Here is an 18,863-nt window from a genome sequence, read left to right on the forward strand (position 1 = left end):
TGTCAGTTTTCTCACTCCATTTGGTGCTTGGCTGAGTTCTTTATCTCTTCATTTGATGTTTTAGGGTTTCAGGATTGTTGTATTCTCTGTTCAGCTTAGTTTTTCGGATCTTTGCTATGGAGGGGCGGTGTGGTGCTTCTGCCTAGGGCGCCATTTTGCCGGAACTCCCTGAATTCTAAATTCTTAACTTAAAAGAAAGTATGCATTTAACTGACCACACAGTTTTTATGAAAATATTTACTCTGACAAAAGTGCATGTTTCTACCAACCAAAAAATACCTATATAATAAAACCAAACCCACTGCCGTCGAGTCGATTCTGACTCATAGCGACCCCGTAGGGTTTCCGAGGCTGTAAATCTCTACGGAAGCAGACTGCCACATCTTGCTCCCTCGGAGCTGGAGGTGGTTTCAAACTGCAGACCTTTGGTTAGCAGCTGACTGCTTTAACCACTGAGCCACCAGGGCTCCTTTATACAATAAAAGTCTTCACGAAATCAAGTTAAAGAACCTCTTTTTACACAATAATTATAAAATCAGGATGTGTTATTTGTTTTAAAGCACTAAAAAGAAATAATAAATTTAAACATAATGCTTCATAATATTGCAGGATTTCTTAAAGCACTTTTTTCTTTAGGACACACTTAATTTGCATGAAGATTTTCAAAGTTTAACCGTTAAAAAGCAGAGGAACTGACTTTGTAATTTCTTGTCAAGTTTGTTTTAATTCAATATTTTGCTCAATTTCTTGTGAGCAGGACAGGATTAAGTAGCTCATTTATTTATTACTACGATTAACCTTGATGGGCTTTTAAAGAAACAAAAACCAAAACCAAACCTGTTGCCTTCGAGTTGATTCCGACTCCCAGCGACCCTACAGGACAGAGCAGAACTGTCCCAAAGGGTTTCCAAGGAGTGGCTGGTGGATTCGAACTGCCGATCTTTTGGTTGGCAGCCGAGCTCTTAACCACTGCGTCACTAGGACCCCGTAATATACTGCTTTGGATTGTAAACCTCTTTTCTACAGGTACACTACTTGGGGCTTCCAGATTATAATAAATCTTCTAGAAAAGAAAGAAACTTTAATTGCCTTGGTTTACCTGCAGATAATGAATTTGGAAAAAATATAATATATTGGAAATCTGATAATATTAGATCAATTTTGATGAACTTATTTATAAGATAGAAAGAGATTAGTGAATCTTTTACTGTAAAATGTTACATTGGCGATATACTTTGTTAAAATAGCAATCAGATCATCGTTTTTGAAAGAAACTGGGATAAGGAGTAAAAGCCATGTGTCATGAACAAGTGTATAATGATGATAGTTAATATTATAAAATGTTACAGAATCTTTGTAACCCTCCAAGTCCCACGTGCAGTTGAGAATTTTATTGAGTCAAAAGACGAAACATTTTTTCCCTAGCCATTTCACCTCTTATGAGTTAATACTGCTTTCTCCATCTTATCTTAGTTTGAAAAGATACAATGTTTTAAACCTTGCCAGACTTTTTATAAAAACTCCTGCCTTGACTTGGCATGTTTTGACTATAGTTTATCAAATAGCTTCTGGGAAAAGTGCTAATATTTATACAAATAGCCTATATCTACAATTTTGGAATGTTATGATAAATAGAAAAGGTTTTTTATTTCAAATAGCAAAACTGTTACAAATGTATCATAAGTGAATCAAATACTTCCCAAACTGTTGCTATGATAAAACAGAGGCAGCTTTAAATCAGAATTTAGTTATATGTGCTGCTCATAAAATCAAAAATAAAAGATGTTCATTTAATTCCTCATCAACTAACTACTTGAAGCTGGTCAATGGCCATCACCAAATGATCCGTTTGAGCACCTTTAGATGGCTTTTCTTCAGCTATGAGATTTTGCTATGTATTATTATCTGGCCTCTTTGATAAAAGGCTAATGCTATCATAGTAAAAAAAAAAGATGATTAAAACATATCTTCCCATTTGGGTAATTCCTCTTCATATATTGAATGACTAAAGTACTCATCTTTACTGAACAAGTAATTAAAAAAATTAGTCAAAGGTATGGAAACCCTCTGAGGTAGTGGTTAAGAACTATGGCTGCTGTCTTAGTCATCTTGTGCTGCTGTAACAGAAATACCACAAGTGGATGGCTTTAACAAAGAGAAGTTTATTCTCTCACAGTCCAGTAGGCTGCAAGTTCAAATTCAGGGCTTCAGCTCCAGGGGAATGCTTTCTCCATCGGCTCTGGGGGAAGGTCCATGTCATCAGTCTTCCCTTGGTCTGGGAGCTTCTCTGCACAGGAATCTCAGGCCCAAAGGACGCGCCCTGCTCCCGGCACTGCTTTCTTGGTGGTATGAGGTTCCCATGTGTCTCTACTTGCTTCTTTCTTTTATATCTCAAAAGAGATTGGATTGAGACACTTTCTGATCTTGTAGATGTCATCAGTATAACCTCATCATAGTGATAAAGTTTACAACACGTAAGGAAATCACATCAGATTACACAATCATACAATACTGGGAATCATGACCCAGTCAAGCCGACCGACATTTTTGGGGGACACAATTCAATCCATGACAGCTGCTAACCAAAAGGTCAGCAGTTCAAATCCACCAGCCAGTCCTTGGAAACGCTACACGCTACAGGGCAGTTCTACCCTGTTCTATAGGGTAACTATGAATCAGAATCGACTTGACGGCAACAGGTTTGGTTTTTCTCTTTTGGCTTGGTCAAAGGTCGAGGGCATTACGTTGTCGTTATGGTGACCCTATAGGCATTCTGCAACCTATACCTCAATCTTCTGGTCAAATGAAAGAGTAAATTTTTAAACTGAAAATACCAAAGATTGTGGAAGGGACAGGACTTCCATGGCTTAAGATGTTACTTCTTGTCCTTTTGGCCATCCAGTTTGGCAAACATAAATTAACTCCTTAAGAAATTACCACCGAAAGGCCTATACCATTGATTAATCTGTCCTCCTGTAGTTCCCCTGTCGGAAATCATATGATTCAGTATTATAAATCTCTAATGACATAAGCAAGGCGATGTCTTTCACAAGTTCAAGCCACTTCTGCAGGGTGATTTAAAATTGGGACTAACTAAAACTAGATAATAGTGTTCAGAAATGTTATTTTTGCTGTTCTTCTTGTATCACTTACTTAATTTTACTTCACCAGTAAATACTTTTGTTTCTTCGATTTATCATTTGGCTAAGCAAACAAATCAAAGTGATTGTTGGGTATATGCTAAGACTCCACTTAGTACCAGAACTTGAATTTCTTTGTTAGGTGTTACCTTGATTTTGAAAGGAATGGCCATTATGAAACAATAGAGTCATTCAAAGGGGCCCCATGCTTCCCCTTTTTGGAATGAGAGTTCTGTTAAGCTCAGGAGTCCTAACAGCTGGGATTATGACATAGCTGCAGGAACACTGGTGTTTTACTCACAATCAGACTAACGGATATGAAGTGGGGACTGGTCAATGTCAGCTGCTAACTGAAAGGTCAGCGGTTTGAACCCACCAGCTGTTACATGGGGGAATGATATGGCAGTCTGCTTCCCTAAAGATTACAGCCTTGAAAACCTTATGGGGCAGTTCTATTCTGTCCTATAGGGTCACTATCAGTCGGAACTGACTGGAAGGCAATGGGTGGTCAATGTCTAATTAATATGTGGAAAAATGGTTACTATTTTCATAATGTAAGCACTGTGCCAAAGCTTATTTTCTCTCAGAAATACTTATCTACCTTTAGTGCTCAATGATCTAATAATCCATCTCCTCCCACAGAAGTAATTGCTGGCTAGTAAGACTAAATTGATAAAGTATCTGCAAATGTAGGTGATTACACAGATCCACTCGGAATATATTCTGAATTGTGGTATCAAGCTAATTTTCCTTCTACAGACTCTAGCATTAAGCTCTTCTTTTCTTTAAAAGGACACCGTCTTGTCTATAACTTTGGCCCTTAGTACTGAAGGGTATAACCAAACAAACCCTATGCAGACAATCAACTGTGGGACCCACTTCCTTTTTATCTGGTATTAGTATGTCGTGCACTTAAATAATTGTCATTAGGCTCTGTTATGGATTGAGTTGTGTTCCCCCAAAATGTGTGTCAACTTGGCTGGGCCATGATTCCCATTATTGTGTGGCTGTCCTCCATTTTGTGATCTGATGTAATTCTTCTATGTGTTGTAAATCCTAACCTCTATGATGTTAATGAGGCAGGATTAGAGACAGTTATGTTAACAAGGCAGGACACAATCTACAGGATTTGGTTACATCTTGAGTCAATCTCTTTTGAGATATAAGACAATCAAGCAGAAAGGAGAGGGACCGCCTACCACCAAGAAAGAAGAGCCGGGAGCGGATCACATCCTTTGGACCCGGGGTCCCCGTGTTGAAAAAATCCCAGACCAGGGGAAGACTGATGACAAGGACCTTCTCCTAGAGCTGATAGAGAGATAAAGGCTTCCCCTGGAGCTGGCACCCTGAATTTGGACTTCTAGCCTCCTAAACTGTGAGAGAATAAATTTCTGTTTGTTAAAGGCATCCACTTGTGTTATTTCTGTTATAGCAGCACTAGATGACTAAGACAGGCTCCAAATGTTTTTTGAAGAGTTCGTTTAGAATTACAGGACTCAGTACAATAGTTAGGATAATGATATAATGACCATCTGAGGACTGCTAAATTCACATGAAATAATTTCACAAAACAGGTTATCTTTAGATTATACACGAGTCTCTCAAAGCGGTATCTGTGCCTTAGTTGGTAATCGGTACTGTGTGTATAACAATGACATGAAAATTGAAGTTGCTCAAAGAGTGGCCACAGCTGAGGCTCACGCAGGGAAGGGAAGCCACCGAGGCGAGTCACACTGAGTCTAAGGTGCCTTGGGACCTTTTCTCTCGGCTTTCAATTCCTAATTCTATAATCAATGAACTGTTACAGATATTACCCCCCACCACCAAAGAAGCAGCACAGAAATTTACAGGTTTATTTGGATACTAGAGACAACAGACAATACAAACCACACTTGAGACTAATTTTACGAAACAACTAGCAGCAGTACGACATTCACTTGGAGGCCTACACAGGAACACTTTCTAACACCTTTAAAAGAAGCAGGGCAAACATCTCCGACTCATAGGTGCAACTATGCGTTCTGAATCAAAACTCAGATTAGAATGTTTGTATTCATAAGGTTTTGCCACATGAGCCTTATGGATTAAAAATCCTACGGACTGTAAATTTAACCCGATTGGCTTTGGTTCTAAAAATGTTCTTGGGCGGAACACAGACATTCCCATGGAAACACTTCTGGGGGTTTTGCATGATGTGCTACAACGTACAGGGCCACGAACTGAGAAAAAGGAGCACTCAGCTCCCCACGCCTCAGCCAAGCCTGGCGCGGGTTCAACAGACGCCTGACAAACAAAAAGCTATAATATCTGACCAGAGAGTTCTCAATCAGAGATGGTGTATTTCTGAGTAGGACATCCAGATGGACGGTCAACCCTCTGCGTTCACTGAGGAAATCTCAACATTGCCAACAGTGGGCTTGCCGGAACTTCTCAAGGGTGGGCCAGTCAAAGTCCAAGCAGCTGGGCGACGGGGAGCACCCTGGCCCACGGCACTTGCCAGCACGTGGTTTACGGACGGTCGAGCCGCCGTGACCCCCTGTGGAGCACGCTGTAAGGCTAACATCTTGAGAACTTTAGATGGCATGACCTTCACCCCACCGCCGTGGAGTCGGTTCCGACTCACAGCGACCCTATAGGACAGAGCAGAACTGCCCCCTAGGATTTCCTAGGAGAGGCTGGTGGATTCGAACTGCCGACCTTTTGGTTAGCAGCCACGCTCTTAGCCACTGAGAGTGGATCAGTCAGGTCAGTCCGTGGCCTTGGTGGGAGGGTCAGGCCTTGAAATTGACGAGGAGCTTGTAGATACAAGCAGCCAGCCCCAAAGAGGTTTGGCAGACCCAAGAGCAATAAGAGAAGCAGAAGGAAAAAAGCAGAAAGAACAAGCAGAGAGGTGGGGCAAGGAACCTCCTAAAAGAGCTGCGACGCTAGTCAAAGGCTGTAACCCTGAAGACAGTGAGAGGCCCGGAAGGGGGCCCAGCAGCAGAGCCAAGAGGAACGTGTCTCTCAGAGGGGCCTGTCCTGAGAGAGAGCCGCACGGCCAAGAGGAGCTGAGAGAGCCGTCCTGCACTGAAGAAGGGAGACTGTGGCTGCATGCTTTCCTGATTCTGTAGCCTGTTGATCCTGATCCCAAGTTGTACCTTCTTCCTTGATAAATCACTCAACTGTAAATATGGTTTGTGAGTTTTGTGTGGCCATTGCAACAGCTCGCCAAATCCAGAAGAAAAGTAGTGAGTGCCATGAGAGGGATGGCCAGCGTCAGGATTGGTAAAAGGTTGGAGAGAGGAGGTATGTCTGACCTCTACCTCACAGGGCTCAGCCTTGGGCTGATCTTGATTAGCATTACCCCTCCCTCCAAGGAGACAAGTTTTACTATTACTCCTACTAGCACCATTTTACAAGGCCTTTTCAAGTTAGTCAAATAAGACTACACTGGTCCTTTGCCTACCTCTAAAAATAAGAAATATTCACGCAATGGAGTAGACACATGGTGTGGTTTAGGATTACCATATCCTTGTAAAACTTGTAACCAGCTCTCTACCATAAAAGCATTAGAGATACGAATACCCTGCTTTCCAAATTCGCTGCTGTCGAGTCAATTCCAACTCATACTGACCCTACAGGACAGAGGAGAACTGCCCATAGGGTTTCCAAGGAGCGGATGGTGGATTCGAACTGCGATCTTTTGGTTAGCAGCCATGGCTCTTAACTACTTCACCACCAGGGCGCCATATCTTGCTTTAGCATACCTCATATTACAGAATCAGATCCAGGCACACATTTCTCTGGACACCAAGTGCAAAAATGGGGTGAAGATAAAGGAACATCATCGAACATTTATTTACCTTATAACCCTACAGCATCTTGCAGTTTTAAAAGACATAATGGTTTATTTAAACAGAAAATTATGACTCCTTACCAATGATCAGGAACTTCAAAGATGGTCTAAACAGTTATAGACAGCAACTAAATCTCTTAACCACAAGGAAAGTATTAACACCCCCAGTCCCACAGATGTGATGCTTATTCCCTTTACTAAGTTAATTAATGCCATAAATAATAAACAACATACGAATGTTCCTGGTAAAGTCCTTATGAAATCTAATAACAATTCATTTAGCGAAGAAGAAATTATTGCTGCAGCCACTAGAAAGACATAGTAGGTGACTACATGGAAATCTAAGATCCTGCAGATTAAAGACACTTCTCTAATTCTTACTTAATCATTTTTAAATGTGTTGCCTGAAGCTACGCTGTCTTCTTAGAACTCTATTGCTTACCTTTACGGCTCTCAGGATTTTCGTCCTAGCAGGCTAACTTACTGCAGTGGATCCCAAACCAATGGCGTGGATATTCTGGCTTCCTTCAAGTATTACAATTCTGCTGTGTGCACTGTCTGGCGCGGAACACCAACACCGTCCACCTCAACTGAGCCCTCCACTATTGCCTGTTGTTACTTACCTAGGCATATGGGAACTCATGTTTAATTCTAGTCCGTTCTGTTATAATTAACCTTACCATTGTATTTTCCCACTGCCATCGAGTGATTCCGACTCACAGCGACCCTGTAGGACAGCACAGAATCGCCCCATAGGGTAGCGGTAAAGAGCCTGCTGCTAACCAAAAGGTTGGCAGTTAGAATCTGCCAGGCGCTCCTTGGAAACCCTATGGGGCAGTTCTACTCTGTCCTACAGTGTCGCTATGAATTGGAATCGACTCGACAGTAACGGGTTTTTTAAAAATTGTATTTTATTCCTTAGCTTTTAATCAGTTCTACCTTTTTGGCAAATAGAAGAGCACCTATTTGCTCTGAACATTCTGGTGAACCTTATGATCTAACTTTAAATGCTACGTCAGCAAGACACTCCTTAAAACTTAGAAAGCCCTTACAATTTTAGACAGTCTCCTAGGACACCAGATAAAAACTTCACAATCACAATTTCAGATTAATGATTTGACAAACAGACTAAAACATATTCAAAAACAATAAAGGAGTTTTAATTCTCATGCGATGACGGCTTTGTTACACTTCGGCTCACCCATCAGCTACGTCTGAAACGCCTGATAACACCAGTGAACATAACGCTAGCACAAGTCACGCCAGCAACAGCTGGAGCAAAGCTGTTGAATGGGAACAGACACGTAAATACGATGGTTAGACAATCTGCAGGTTAAGACACAATGGGGCAGGCTACAACTGAAATTAACTGCAATGTGTTAACACTTTAGGCAACCTGCCTTACGTATCTACCAGTGACAACAAGTAGATGTCGGAGCCCTACTGTAACAGGCAGTCCCACTAAGTCTGAACTGATGTAACACTCACAGGGGCATGATGAATTAAAACCTTAGCTCTGAAAGACAGTGTTGTGAAATTGGGCCATCCCATCGAGGTAAAACCCCAATTTCAAAAGGAAGAATGGCTGCTGAGAGCTGAATAAGTACCTCTGTACAAAGAAGGCACATATGTCCCACCTGTCAATTATTAGAACGGACCCATGATACCTGGATAACCCGACTACATCAATGTTCCAGATGTCCGAGTTCCTATAACTATGGCCATAATGCCGAAACAACCAGTTGTCTATAATTTGGGAAACTGGACCTTTATAGTATGCTCCAAAATTTTGATAAATCTAACTTACTGAACCAAAAAAAACAAACAAACACTGCTGCCGAGTCAATTTTGACTCACAGTGATCCAACAGGACAGAGGGGAACTGCCCCATAGGGTTTCCAAGGCTGTAGATCTGTACGGAAGCAGACTGACACAGCTTTCTCCCACGGAGCAGCTGGTGGTTTTGAACCACCGACCTTCTGGTTGGCAGCTGAGCACTTTAACCACTGAGCCACCAGGGCTCTTACATACACAATCCATGTTCAAATTTATAGAACAGAAGGCAATAATGCAGAATTTCCCCTTCAAGGCTGCATTAATTAATACTCTGACCATTACTACTGGTTATGTTATCACATAACAAAACCAAGTATTTCTCTGATTGATGTAAAATCAACCCTGGATAAATACAACCAGGTGAGCAACCATTTGAAGCAGGAAACAAAGCATATACAATCCATGATCCAAAAGGGAAACACAGAACAAAGGACAAATTTCCAAAAGTAACGATCGCTATAAATACAGCACTCATGGCATCCGCACATGCCTTAGAAGGAGCTACCAATGCTTATACCCCCATAAGCTTAATAAAATGATGTTTATCTGGATAAAGAATTACGAGGGAAGTTTGTTTGGATGGTTGAATAAGCTAAGCTTGTGGAGTTTTGGGAACTGGATTTTAAGCCACGTAAAAGAAGCTTTTGTTTTTACCATACTAATTGTATTGGGAACGTTTCTGTTAAAACTTGCTTTAAAAAAGATGTGTGCTAAGATTTGAAATCTAAAATGTGATTTGGATCAAGAGATGGATTGTTCTGTATGTTTCTATTGTCGCTGTTAGGTGCCACCGAGTCAGTTCCGACTCAGAGCCACCCTACGTACAACGGAACGGAACACTGCCCGGTCCTGTGCCATCCTCACAATCATTGCTGCATTTGAGCCCACTGTCGCAGCCACTACGTCAGTCCATCTCGTTGACGGTCTTCCTCTTTTTCGCTAACCCTCTTCTTTACCAAACATGATGTCTTTCTACAGGGACCGGTCCCTCCTGATAGCATGTCCAAAGTATGCAAGATGAAATCTTACCATCCTTGCCTCTAAGGAGCATTCTGGTTGTACTTCTTCCAAAACAGATTTTTTCATTCTCCTGACAGTCCATGGTATATTCAACATTCTTCCCCAACACTATAATTCAAAGGCATTAATACTTCTTCCGTCTTACTCACTGTCCAGCATTCACATGCATATGAGGCAACTGAAAATATCATGGCTTGGGTCAGGGGCACATTAGTCCTCAAAGTGACATCTTTGCTTTTTAACACATTAAAGAAGTCTTTTGCAGCAGATTTGCCCAATGCCATACACCATTTGATTTCTTGACTGCTGTTTCCATGGGCATTGATGGTGGATTCAAGTAAAATGAAATGCTCGACAACTTCAATATTGTCTCCATTTATCATGATGTTGCTTATTGGTCCAGTTGTGAGGATTTTTGTTTTCTTTATGTTGAGGTGTAATCCATACTGACGGCTGTAGTCTTCGATCATCATTAGAAAGTGCTTCAAGTTTTCTTCCCTTTCAGAAAGCAAGGCCGTGTCATCTGTATATCACAGGTTGTTAACGAGTCTTTCTCCAATCCTGATGCCATGTTCTTCTTCATATAGTCCAGCTTCTAGGATTATCTGCTCAGCATACAGATTGAATAAGTATGGTGAAAGGATACAACCCTGATGCACACATTTCCTGATTTTAAACTGCACAGTATCCCCTGGTTCTGTTCAAATGACTGCCTCTTGATCTATGTACAGGTTCCTCATGAGGGCAATTAGGTGTTCTGGAATTCCCATTCTTTGCAATGTTATCCATAATTTGTTATGATCCACATAGTCGAATGCCTTTGCATAGTTGATAAAATACAGGTAAACATCTTTCTGGTATTCTGTGCTTTTGGCCAAGATCCATCTGACATCAGCAATGATATCCCTCGTTCCACATCCTCTTCTGAATCTGGCTTGAATTTCTGGCAGTTCCCTGTTGATGTACTGCTACAACTGTTTTTGAATTATCTTCAACAAAATTTTACTTGACTGTGATGTTAATGATATTGTTCAATAATTTACGCACTCTGTTGGATCACCTTTCTCTGATGGACACAAATATGCATCTCTTCCAGTCGGTTGGCCAAGTAGCTGTCTTCCAAATTTCTTGGCATTGACGAATGAGTGCTTCCAGCTTTGCATCCATTTGTTGAAACATCTCAACTGGTACTCCATCAATTCCTGGAACCTTGCTTCTTGCCAATGCCTTCAGTGCAGCTTGCACTTCTTCCTTCAATACCTTTGGTTCTTGATCATATGCTACCTCCTGAAATGGCTGAATGTCAAACAATTTTTTTAGTATAGTGACTGTGTATTCCTTCCATTTTCTTTTGATGCTTCCTGTGTCAGTCAATATTTTGTCCATAGAATCCTTCAATATTGCAACTCGAGGCTTGAATTTTTTCTTCAGTTCTTTCAACTTGAGAAATGCCAAGCACGTTCTTCGCTTTTGGTTTTCCACCTCCTGGTCTCTGCATATTTCATTCTAATACCTGACTCTGTCTTCTCAAGCTGCCTTTTAACATCTTCTGTTCACCTCTTTACTTCATCATTTCCTCCACTCATTTTAGCTACTCTGTGTTCAAGAGCAAGTTTCGGAGTCTCTTATGTATAATGTCTATAAAACTGTTGCCTTCGAGTAGATTCTGACTCATAGCAACCCTATATGACAGAGCAGAACTGCCCCATAGGGTTTCCAAGGAGTGGCTGGTGCATTCGAACTGCCGACCTCTTTGGTCAGCAGCCGAGTTCTTAACCAATGTGCCACCAGGGCTGCATGATGTCTATAATGATCTCAAATCCCATGAGGTGTAAGTCACTACTGGTATTATGCTTTCAAAATACGTATGTATAATCGCTCATAATATGAACTTAAAAACAGAAATGTTTACCTTTGTTAGGCTCTCTAACATTAACTATAAATCATTAGAAACCTGTATGTCATTAGAAAACTATTTCTAAAACTTCTGAAGTTAGACACAGAAGCATGTAAAGTATGTGCAGAATGTGGTAAACAACCTTTAAGGTGACTTTGACCCAGCATGCTGTGAAAAAAGATGACACAACATAGTTAATCTCTGTAAACTATCCTTGAGACATAAGTCTAAACAACCTCCCTAATCTCTAACCTTGAAGAAAAAAATACATGACATTCAGCTAATCTCTAATCCTAGAGAAAAGACACCATACACTAGTCTTTGATGTCACACTGGTCTTTATTGTGTGTGGCCAAGGTGAGAATGTCCATATAAGCCCTGATTTCCTGCTCACTCACTGAGAGAAGGCCAAGGCAAAGAGCTCTTTCTCTAGTCTCTTACTCTCTCTGAAGACTGAGAACCTGCTGAGACTCTGTCTACTCCAGCTAACTTCAGTCCCCAGCTACGAGGGACCTACACCAAGTCTGAGCCGTGGTAAAGCCTTCCTCCTGACACCTTAAGGGTAAAAGCCTGAAGTCTAAAGATGTGGACTCCTGAACTAACACTAATTGTAACTGTTAATTCTGATTCTCCAACTCTGAATGAATGTTGTGAGCTCTTACTTGTGTGCCTTGCCATGACTACCTTGCAATAAACTGAAGAAGCTGATGCATGACAAGCCTGAGTGTCTCTATTAATTTTCTAAGATAAAACCCCACACAACAGAGGTAGGTATGATTTTTATCCCTGAAGTGCAATGCATCACTTTTATATGGCCTTTCTCACCATGGGTGGGACTATGTAAATGAGGTGCTCATGTCCCACCAAGGGGACTGGACAGCTTGCTAATGCAAATAAGGTGCATGGCATCCTTGTGGGGGTGGGACTATGCAAAGAAAGTGTACGGAACCCTAACAAGGCGGATTGGTCAATTTTGCCATCTCACTAAACTTAAAAGAGAGCCAATCCCAGAGCAGAAGGGGACCTCCTACCACCAAGAAAAAAGAGCTGGGAGTGGAACACATCCTTTGGACCCGGGGCCCCCTGCACTGACATCCTGCTAGACAGAGAGAGAGAGCTGTAACACCAGAGACAGCAACAGATGGTGAGAAGCAGCAGCAGAGGGAGCAGAACCAGGAGACCAGCAGGGGACGGCAGTGTGGGTTTCCCAGCCCACGAAGCAAGAAAGCTGAGCACCTTCAGGCAGGAAGCTTGCTGGCAGAGTGGGGTGTCTCTGGCCACTTGACGGAGCTAGGCTCGCAGACCCACTGAGAGAGGGAGCTGAGCCCCTTCTGGGAAGGCTTACTGGTGGAGTGGGATGCCTCTGGGTACTTGTTAGCGGAGCTAGGCTTGCTGACTCACTGAGCAAGAGAGCTGGGCGTCTTCGGGCAAGGCTTACTGACAGAGTGGGGTACCTTGGGTACTTACTGGCAGAGCTCAAAGAGCTTTGTAACACTTGCCCAAGCAGGGCAGGGGCCATGCTGGCCCCAGAGGCCTGCCTGCCGGCACAGCTGAGAAGCAGCTGTCCTGATTGAAGAACTGTAGCCTGAGTCATTTCTGATCCTGAATTGTAACCTGTTACTTCTCTAATAAACCCCGTAACTGTGAGTATGGTCTGTGAGTCCTGGGTGGCCACTGCAAGGACTTATCATACCCAGCAGAGAAGCAGAGAGAGCCGTGGGAGGGATGGCTGGTGTGAGAATTCGTAAAAAGGTTGGAGAGAGGAGGTATGTCTGACCTCTGCCTCATAGCAATCAGCCTTGGGCTGATGCTGATGATTCTCCACTCCCCTTGTGAAGTTAGGAGAGGAGGTCAGACGCCACCGCCACGCCATTCTTACAATCCCTATTCTCACAGATAAGAAAACTGAGGCACAGAGATGTTAGAGCACTTGCCCAAAGTCACTCACTCTGGTCCTGTCCCATTTCCCAGCGTGAGCTAGAAAATGGTGAGCTGAGGAGTTGAACCCTGGCCATATGACTCCAGAAATTATACGGCAGTGGCTCAAACTGAGGGCCTGGGGTTAGACTCCGGTCCCTAGATGTGCTTTGTTTGGCTGAGATAGTAGTGTTATTTTAAATCTGAATGAAATCTAAATGAGCTGTCAGCGTTTAGAAATTGGGAGATTTCACCTAAAATACCCATTTTTGGCTTTTTTGAGGAGATAAGGAGATCTGGTCCACCTTCCTGCATGCCGCAGACCTCACCTGGCTCACTTCACTCAGCTGTAGTCACTGCCTGGCCCTGCTGGCCTGTGTGATTGCCTCCCTTCTTTACAGAATTTAAGGAGGTGATGATGTTATGAATATTCTCCTCTCATCCTTGTGGGGTGTTCACTCTCTGCTTCCAAGTGGTAGGAGCTCTAGACCAGTGCTCAGAGCCTAAAGCGACAACTGGGGACATGCCCCGCTAGCCCTGGGACTCCTGAGTAGACCAGGAGAGAGGAATCCCAAATTTGCTCAGGAGAGGTGGGGTGGGGGTGAGAGGCCGGGGATAGATGGGCAAAGAGCCTCAGGCAGGAGCCAAGGGGATGGATCATGCCCACGTCTCTTTCCCCAGCACCAGCCTCTCTCCTGAACCCCAGACCTTGGGGATTCCATGGATTCCTGGACACCTCCCTGGACATCTCCCAGGCTTCTCCCACCTGCTGGGTCCCACACTAGCCCCACTGCTATCTCAACTTATCCCTCTGTCTGGGTTCCCATCTCAGGGGTGGCCCCACTGTCCCCTAGTGCCCTGCTGCGCCTCACCCTGGATGCCTCCCTCCCTCTCCCATCCCAGCCCACCAACCCCGTGACCTGTCCAACTGGCCTTCTAAGTATCTCCCCCACCCACCCCTTCCCTAGCCAACTCACCCTGGTCCTGTCCCATCCTCTCCCTGGGCTCCCAGCCTCAGTCTCCCCTTCTGATCCACTCTCCACTAGATGGCCACAGCGCAATCCTCCTAAACCAAACCTGACTCTGATCCTCCCCTGCTTAGAATCCTCCATGGCTCTGAGTGCTCCCAGCCTAGGGTTCACAAGCTCGCACAATCCTGTCTACTGCTCTCCCTATCTTCACTGATAGTCAAGTCCACTTCACTTTTCCACTCACAATTTTTTGGCATTTGAGGGACATCTTTCGTAACCAACTCCTCAGTTTAAAACCCTCTCTTGGGTACTCATTTCCCTCAGAGCAAAACCCAAAGCCTTCACTGTGACCCACAAGATCTGTTCCCCTTCCCCATCACCCTCTGCCTCCATCTCCTCACACTCACCCCCAGCTCCCTCTGCTCCAGCCATACTGAATTCCCTGCTGTTCCTTGAACAGACCAGCCCAGGCTTACCCCGCAGGGCTTTTTCAAAGCTGTTTCCTTTCTCTGATTTGCTGTTCCCCCACATATCCTCACGGCTCTTCTCCCTCACTGTGCCCCATTCCTGATCCCCTCACCTTTTCTTTCTTTTTTAAATTAAATAACACTCATCCCTTCTAAGGAGCCCTGGTGCCGCAGTGGCTAAGCGCTCGGCTGCTCACCAAAAGGTCAGCAGTTGGAATCCACCAGGCGCTCCCTGGAAACCCTGTGGGGCAGTTCTACTCTGTCCTATAGGGTTGCTATGAGGCGGAACTGACTCGACGGCAACGGGTTTGGTTTTTTGGGTTTTATCCCTTCTAACATCCAACATCACTGTACTACATTTTTTGGTCTGGATTCCGTGCCTTTCCCACCGCCCTCACCTAGTCATTCCTGGGTTCCCATCAGCTCTGCCCCAACCCAAAATGACTTTCCCTCTCTGAGGTTCAGTTTTCCCTTCTGCCCTATTTCCTACTCCCTAGAATTATTGGGATAGGATGATTGTGAGGATTAAAAGCGTCACTGTACCTTAGGCGCACAGCACCATGCTTGACTCTTGACTACTGTTGACCAAGGGAAACCGAGGCAGAGCTAAGGAAAGGGTCCTCTGAGCCACCATCATTCAATTTCAAAGCTACTGGGGCAATAGAACCCGGAGGGTATGAAGATGGCAGGAATCGCTCGACGCCGGATACCGCGAGTCAAAGGGACCGTAGGGACAAGTCGTGTATTTGGTCCGATCGCGATAATCATGTCTGTCGGAACACCTAGACCCTCATCAGTCGAGTACTCGCCTCCAGGCCCGCGACCTCAGGGTCCTCACCTGATTTCTCCACCTTCACCTTCACCGGGAACATGGTTTGGGCTCGGGGTCTGGCTCACTGGATCAGATGAGTCCTAAAGCGCGTGGGGTCACACGTCAAAGCCAGGGGCCGGCAGGGAGAGGGCAGAGGTACGCTTCGCGTGCGGCCAGTCCTCCACCCTCAGCGGCGTCCGCAGCGCCCGCCGCGCCCGCGGCCACCTCCAGGCTTCCCCTCTGTGGGCGGGCCCCTTCGGCTGTTTCTTGTTTCCATTAGTCAGCGCACCCGTGGATCTTGTATCCTGACCAATTGACAGTTGCCGTCATAGGCTCCTCGCTCTAAGTCCCGCCTTCCTAGGGGCCCGTTTCCGGAAACAAACCAAGGGCAGCCCCCGGCGCTTCCTAGGAGGTGTGGTTCTAGCTCCGGCGACTCCACAAGAGCAACGGCGCCTGCGCCGCGCGGGGCACGGTGGGAGACGTAGGCGCGGGCATCGCGAGGCTTCTTGGGACTTGTAGTGCTAGGGGCTCCGAGCAACCAATTTAGTTATTGACAGGATTTAATTAACGGAGAGAGACCTTCTTGTCCCTAAGAGGAAGGCAAGTCCGGAGTAAGGTTCCCGAGCAGGACATCCCTCTTACTGAGCCCTGGCTATGTGCCAGCTTTCTGCTCATCTCTTTGTAAGCACAACCTCATTCACTTAGCAAATACTTAGTTTACTGTGTGCCAGGCACTCTTCTAAGCACTGGGACACCGTAAGGAATAAAAGGGACAAAAATCCTTGCCCTAATGGAGCTTATCTTTTAGAGGACGAACGACAGACAATAAACAAATAAGTACAACGTTTTCAGTGAAATTAATCGAATAAATCCTGGAAGGGACATAGGGAGTATCAAGGAGGGAGTTGGAATTTTAAATAAAGGTGGTCAAAAAAAGCTTTTCTGGGAACAGTTGTTGGATATTTCTATTGCCGCAGACAATGCCTCCTTCAGAAAACGGGAAACTTCCATTAACCACCTATGTCTCGGCCCAGATAAATCCTAGGCGGCAGCACTGGGATCCAGACTCTGATGAGAATACTGAGACCGGGAGTGAGAAAGTCATGTTTTCAAATTCACACACGACCAGTACAGAATAGCAGCCCCTAGAAACGGCAGCACTGCTCCTTTCTTGGTTCTTCACCAGCAAAATAGAGTTCCTGACTAGGAAAGTTCCCATTTCAGAGGATTAGGAGTCGTGTTCAGCGAAAACATGCATATCATGTCCAAAGGACTATGCCTGGCACAAAGTAAATACTCAATAAATGTTTCTGAATATTAATAATCATATTATGCTTCCACCTCCAAAAAATGCCAGGAAGTCAATATTGAGAATCAGGGGCCTTTATTGGGGGCTGTCAGCAGAGACCATGGGAGATGGGAATAAGACTTAGTGGGCTCAAGAGTGAACCTAGAGCAGAGCAGCCCATCCTGGGAGAATGAGCAGATCCGTGGGCCTGCGCAGGAGAAGGTGTCAGGGGGTGCCCAAAGGTATGGTGAAGGACAGGTAGTCCCCGAGGGCACCCCAACGGGGTCGGTAGATTTGGAAGATGGTGATCCAAGTGGCCAGCACAATTACCCAGAAGAGGAAGCCCACAGCCGAGCGCCAGACATCTGTAGGGAGAACAGGAGTGAGGGCGGGTTGGTCTCCAGCTGCTCTCCGGCTCCCCCAGAACAGCCCTTTTTTCTCTTCAATAGAGTCCCAGGATTCTGGAACCTCCATCATCCCCACGCACCGACGCTCCGGCTTCCCCCTCCCTCCATCTGGCCTCCCTTTCTCTGTGCCCCAGACTCACAGCCCTTGATTTGGCTCTGCTCCGTGTAAGCCGGGGCGAGGAAGGCCTCTCGGAAGAACCAGAAGATGTTGACCAACCAGAGGAAAGGCAGGAAAGCAAACCCACCTGGTGAGACAAAGACCGCGCTGGGGGGTAAGGCGATCAGGGCCTTCCCCTCGCCTTCCAGCTCTGACGAAATCTGGATGCAAGCTCCTCTCCCACATTCAAGTTCAAATGGAGATCTCTGCTGTCAAGGGCTCAGGAATCCTGGCTCCTCCCTGGGATCCAGACATCTGATTCCTAAGCCACTTCTTCCTCAGGAACCAGGAGTTCAGACTCAAGCACCCTCCTCCGTGGGTCCCAGGAGTCCAATCTGCTAGACCCCTCCTCCCCCATGACCCAGAAGTCTACTCCTTCACACTGCTCTCCTCCAGGAACACAGGTCCCCAAAGCCCTCCTCCATCAGACCTGGGAGTCCGGCCCCCAGCCCCCTCCTGCCTCGGGACCCAGGAGTTGAGGGCCTCAGTCTCCTCCGTCCTCAGAATCCAGGCCCTCCCCTCCCTTAGCTCCAGGAGTCTGCGTCTCAAGCCACTACAAATCGTAGACCAACGGGTTCAGCCCCCAGGCCCTCCTCCCTCGGGCGGACTAGTCCAGTCCCCCAGCTCTCTCTTCTCCTGGGACCCTAGGCGACCGGCCCTTACCCAGGTAGTACTTCCGACACAGGTTCAACTTCTCCTCGTTGGACACCCGCTCCAAGTTCATAGTTGCTCCGTGGCCGAGCTTCGTCCCAAGGGTCTGCGGGGCAAGACCCAAGTCTCGATCCCAGAAGGACAGCTCCGAGGATCGCGAACAACCACGCCCCTGTCACGACAAATCGGAGGCAAACTTAGCGGTGGCTTTGCTGAAAGAAGGGCATCCCCGTCTCAGCTGGCTAAGACGTTCTTTAAGTTTATCGGGGTGCGCGAAACGACCCCCACAACTCACCAGCGGAGTGGAACCCTACTTTCTCCGGCTTGATGTTTCTGCTACTTTCAATCGCGGACGTCTGCGGGGGAGACGTCGCAGGTATCTCTGGAGCTTGTAGTCTCGTCTTTTTGTTTTTTTTCCTTTTTTTGGCGAGGCAGCGTTGTACGCATGCGCTCCCTGGGAACTCCC

The 18,863-nt window shown here is 45.4% G+C and overlaps 2 protein-coding genes across 2 annotated transcripts in view; both read right to left on the reverse strand.

The window, feature by feature from the left end:
- The window catches only part of LIN37 (lin-37 DREAM MuvB core complex component), a 27,578-nt gene extending 11,442 nt beyond the window's left edge, over window positions 1-16,136 (reverse strand). Inside the window, exon 1 of the mRNA XM_023742286.1 lies at window positions 15,922-16,136. Within this exon, the coding sequence (XP_023598054.1) occupies window positions 15,922-15,955 (34 nt within the window). The 5' untranslated portion in view covers window positions 15,956-16,136. The remainder of the gene's footprint in view (window positions 1-15,921) is intronic.
- Window positions 16,137-17,248: 1,112 nt separating this feature from the next.
- On the reverse strand, window positions 17,249-18,800 carry PSENEN (presenilin enhancer, gamma-secretase subunit). Its single transcript, XM_004388106.2, has 4 exons — window positions 18,693-18,800; window positions 18,410-18,569; window positions 17,730-17,834; window positions 17,249-17,547 (listed from the first exon to the last, which is right to left on the reverse strand). Exons 2-4 carry the CDS (start codon window positions 18,468-18,470, stop codon window positions 17,408-17,410), a joined length of 306 nt encoding a protein of 101 aa, XP_004388163.1. The 5' UTR covers window positions 18,471-18,569; window positions 18,693-18,800; the 3' UTR covers window positions 17,249-17,407.
- Between the last annotated feature and the right edge of the window lie 63 nt (window positions 18,801-18,863).

This window comes from Trichechus manatus, unplaced genomic scaffold, assembly GCF_000243295.1.
Source record: "Trichechus manatus latirostris isolate Lorelei unplaced genomic scaffold, TriManLat1.0 scaffold00207, whole genome shotgun sequence".
In the NCBI taxonomy this organism is placed as follows: Eukaryota; Metazoa; Chordata; class Mammalia; order Sirenia; family Trichechidae; genus Trichechus; species Trichechus manatus.

Excerpts from the sequence above, each read along its gene's own strand:
- PSENEN (XM_004388106.2), bottom strand. The coding sequence starts at position 18,470 with ATGAACTTGGAGCGGGTGTCCAACGAGGAGAAGTTGAACCTGTGTCGG. Across the intron at positions 17,835-18,409 it reads GTGTCGGAAGTACTACCTGG|GTGGGTTTGCTTTCCTGCCT; the intron begins GTAAGGGCCGGT and ends TTGTCTCACCAG. Across the intron at positions 17,548-17,729 it reads GCAGAGCCAAATCAAGGGCT|ATGTCTGGCGCTCGGCTGTG; the intron begins GTGAGTCTGGGG and ends TTCTCCCTACAG.